The 4,600-nt window shown below is 40.1% G+C and overlaps 2 protein-coding genes across 2 annotated transcripts in view; one reads left to right on the top strand and one right to left on the bottom strand.

Moving 5' to 3' along the window:
• Positions 1–4,600, top strand: part of RPP40 (ribonuclease P/MRP subunit p40) — a 63,198-nt gene that overhangs the window by 31,210 nt on the left and 27,388 nt on the right. The gene's annotated exons all lie outside the window — the stretch shown is intronic.
• Positions 93–4,600, bottom strand: part of CDYL (chromodomain Y like) — a 129,641-nt gene continuing 125,133 nt past the window's right edge. Inside the window, exon 7 of the mRNA XM_044455824.1 lies at positions 93–1,600. Coding sequence (XP_044311759.1) covers positions 1,442–1,600 — 159 coding nt within the window. The 3' untranslated portion in view covers positions 93–1,441. The remainder of the gene's footprint in view (positions 1,601–4,600) is intronic.

A 4,600-nucleotide genomic window follows, 5' to 3' on the forward strand; every position in this document is an offset into this window, starting at 1 on the left:
CCTCTCTCTTTTTGGGGGGGGGCGCCGGGGGGACGAGGGAGGGGGGTTGGTGGGGGGGGGGGGGTGGGGGGGGGGGGGGGGGGGGGGGGGGGCAGGCAAGGTGGTGGTGGGAGGAAATTTGCATCCAGCACCTGGGGTTGTGTGTGTGGTAGGAACTCCTGCATCAAGTATGCATTGCCAAACAGATGGGTGATGCCTTTTATTCTAAGTATGCATTTCAAAAGGCAACTAGCAAACAGTGCTAATTATCTGTTTTATAGTGGGAATCCTCATTTACTGCAGAATGAATACAGATTGTTGCTTCATGGAAAGTTCTCTGGATCAGGGCCATAGTGTATACTTAAAATTAAAAAGCATTGACAAAAGACATGGAAATATCTAATATAAGGTAGTTGCTTTTTAAAGGAATATTTAATAGTGTGCCAAAAGAATTTTAACTTATTAAATAAAATATATTCTAAGTGAAGCTAACAAATTGAACATAATACACATTTTTGGTGTAATCCATTAATTAAAACCAGCAAACAAACAAAAACCCCACAAAAAACCTGTATATAGTTTTCTCACCCAGCAACAGAAGCAATTATGTTGTTAAAATAATTCAAGAAACCTATGTTTTTTCAAGAACTAAGACTAAGCTATAATTTAAGATGCCCATAGTATGTATGGTATTTCAGTGATTCACTAATACTGCAAAATGAAGCTTTTTTTGTGACAAGACACCGGCTTCTTCATGATATCTGGGTAAGAACTGGGCATGCTCCCCAAATTGGGAAGGGCTGAGTGTTTTTATAGCATAAATCCTGAGCACACTCATTTTGGGGTAGGGGGTGGGGGAAAAGAGAGAGAAAATATGCCTTTTCATTGCAGGGTTTTATTTTTTTTAAAAAAAATAACTGATTTTTAGAATGCATCATTACTTGAGGTATTTTAAAAATCTTCCTCAGAATTCAAGGCAATGCCTCTTCTTAACTGACTTTTTGGGCAGTGAAAGTAAGGGCTGGCCAATACCCGTTTTAATTCTGTACTCTACTGAAAAAATATTTCATTGCTTCAGGACCTTCGTGCCACATACAAAATAATGCAACGCCTCATTTTATCCACTATTTTCTTTTGATACAGTACTAGCCAATGATAACAAAGTAGAAGACAAAGGTTTGGTAGTGCACTCCATTATATTTTTTTAGTTTGTGTATATAAAGAAATATAATATATATATTTATATCTATATATGGAGAAAGGAAATTTGTTCAATGCTTAACATACAGTACTTCTTTTTTTTAAAAAAACCCTTAACAATAAAACCGCGTTCTTCCAAGTTTTAATCCCATGCTATCTCAACAGGGGGCCAAGTTTTATTTTAAATTTTTAAATTCATTTAGGGCATCCATGAAACCCAGATGTCCAAGTAAATAAAATTCCAGTGTCACTGCACATCTCTTCAAAATTCATCAATCTTCTTCTGCAAGTATTTTAGCATTGAGTCCATCCCTTGAGCAGAACCCCAAATTTTCTTTAAAACTTCACACTCCTTGTCATTTGCTTGTTCCAAGCCCACCTTCATAATACTACGAACTAAACCTTTGGATTCTTCAAGTACCTACATAAAATTTAGAAGGAGAAGAAGAAGCACATAAACAAAGTATCAAACAGAATTATAGACATACAGCATTATCAGGATGAACAGGAAGCATGTGCAAGAGGGCCTGCAGATTAAAGTGACCCTTGGTGTATGCAGCTCATTTGTGCTCTGCATACCACGCGTGCAACAGAGCATAATGGGCAAAACGCACAATAATATTCCCAGAGGGAGCACTTTACTTTATCCTATGGGAAGAGTATCTACCACTCAGGAGGAAGAAAGGGGTTCATTCCATGCCATTAGATTTATCTCTCACCTTTTTTCTTACAAAGAACTCAAAGCAGCTTACACCAGTCTCCTCCTCTTACTCTCAATCTTATCCCTACAGCAATAACCCTGTGAGGTAAGTTGGGCTGAGAATCTGTGACTGGCTGAGTGGGGACTAGAACCCAAACTGCCTGAGTCCCAGGTCCACGCTCTCCTCCACTACCCACACTGGCTCTTAGTGATGGATGCTCGTCACAGTGCTGGCACCTGTGATGGATGATAGCACAGCCTATTTCCAGTCAGCATCAGTTTTGGATCTGCTCATTCAGAAATCTGCTCTATCCTGTTTCCACATTCATCACCTTTTGATAATTCCATACACAAACTCAAATATGCTTAAATAAGTGTCTTGAACATAGTTTTCACAAAATAAACTTTTCAGAATATATTTTCTCTAAAATAATGCATTTCTACATTCCTATGTATTTTGTATATCTTGTTTTGGCTGAGAACTTAACTGCAAGATTTGGAGATGTGCAAAATCTGAAGGATAACTACATCATAAACTGCACTAGCCCACTGATCCAGAACAGATTAATATCCAGCAGGACCCCTTAGGTTCCAAGCCCCTCTAGGGGATGCCTGAAACCTCAGACAGTAGCAAACACTTCATTTACAGGGGTTAGGGGTGCAAGCCCCCCACAAATGTGGAAAATGGCAAATATCTCTAGGAAAAAAACACAAATTATCTCTAGGGGAAAATTGGGAATATCTCCAGAGTCTTTGCACCCACTGAAAGAGAAAGCACATGCATGAGGCTGGTTAGTACTGAAACAAAGACTGTGGCATCCCCAGAGTGTGTAGCTCCTTGGAGATAGTTGCGGTTCTTCACATTTCATGTGGGTTCTGTTCCCCTAACACTCACAAATGTGGAAAGCTGATGGTCAGTCTTGGCTGAGTGAAACTGTGGTAACTGAGCTGAGGATGAGGGACCTGCTGTACTTCCAAATGAGGTTGAATGAAAACATCAAACATCCCTGAGACAGGCCACTGTGGGCTAAAAGACAGGATTTTTCTCTCATGCAGAACCATGTGCCTGAACACAGCCTGTTTCTTTGCCCCATGTAAGTGCAAAGCTGTTGTTCATTTCTATGTGGAAAAGGAGAGGCATATACTCATTCTTGTGCTGGTTCAATCTGCTTGCTACCTCCTGCTGATCCTGGTATATACAGATGGACATTTTCACAGAAAATATCCATGATAAAACTACTGATGCTTTTGCAGTTATGGACTGCAGAGTGCAATGTATGTTAAAAAGGCCTATTATATTACTTTATAGTACAATAAAGGGGCAGGTGTGAAGTGTGATATAGATATTTTCCTCCAAAGCTATGCTTCTGTTGTACGTTAACAGCATTTTGCCAGGACTGAAACCATAACATTTGATCACTCAAGGTACAATCCAATACATGTTTAGACAGAAAAACATCTTACAATTTCTAGTATGTCACAGCCAGCAGTTTGGGACTTGTGGGAGGGAGGGAGGGAGGGAGGGAGGGAGGGAGAGCACGCAACATGCACAGGACTGCATTCTAAGTAAACAAAAGCCACTGTTCCTTGCAATGGCCACATGGAATGTGACAATAAACACATGTCAAAAGCACCTAAAGGAGAGCACTGCGACATTGTAAGAGATGAATCATAACTGCCCATAATGCCCACAACATTTCATGAACATGTGAAAAAAAAGTTTACTTGATGGTTAATTCTTTAAAAACCCTCTAGGGCCCCTTTGTATCAATGAACCACGAAAATATTCATGAAGCCCACGCACAGGGAGAGAGGGAGAGGGAGAACCTTCTGCCTCAGTACAGTGTGACTTGCATATAGCCTCAGTTGAGATGCAAAGGCCAAAAGTGTGGCATCATATTCCCCCCCCCCCAGTTTTAGAGATGCCCTTTTTCATAAAGTTAATTAGTATACAATCCTGTAAGGATTCGTATAAACATGGAGGACTATGGGCATCTGATGGAGGGTAGGGAGGCAAAGATCACCTGTCTCTCTGTGCCAAGCACTTTAGACAGAGGGTTGTGGGCATTTATGTACAGTACTTCAGAGCAGGAGGTAAGGAGGGTGAGGGCTGCCAGGATATGGAGCATCTTTGTGGCACTGGTCCCCTCCCCTCCCTTTCCCCTGGAACGCCCCTAAATGTCCTTCTCTGTAGTAACTCAAATAACGTTAGAGATGCAGCCAGTGCTGTTCTAATGATATAAAGTACTGGCTATTTAGCTAGAACTATTTTAACTGACAAAAATCATTAAGAATAATCAGCAAGTAAAAAAAATCATGTTTTTTAATATTCTTTCTAAGATTTTCTTTCTTTTCTAAATCTTTCTAAGATTTCTTTGAATGACATTTGAACCACAGTACAGTATATCACAGAAGTGAGTACACCCCTCACATTTTGTAAATATTTTATTATATCTTTTCATGTGACAACACTGAAGAAATGACACTTTGCTACAATGTAAAGTAGTAAGTATACAGCTTGTTTAACAGTGTAAATTTGCTGTCCCCTCAAAATAACTCAACACACAGCCATTAATGTCTAAACCGCTGGCAACAAAAGTGAGTACACCCTTAAGTGAAACTGTCCAAATTGGGCATTATTAGCCATTTTCCCTCCCTGGTGTCATGTTACTCATTAGTGTTACAAGGTCTCAGGCGTGAATGGGGAGCAGGTGTGTTAAA

The sequence above is a fragment of the Varanus komodoensis genome, unplaced genomic scaffold (genome assembly GCF_004798865.1).
Source record: "Varanus komodoensis strain SLA01 unplaced genomic scaffold, ASM479886v1 scaffold8, whole genome shotgun sequence".
In the NCBI taxonomy this organism is placed as follows: Eukaryota; Metazoa; Chordata; class Lepidosauria; order Squamata; family Varanidae; genus Varanus; species Varanus komodoensis.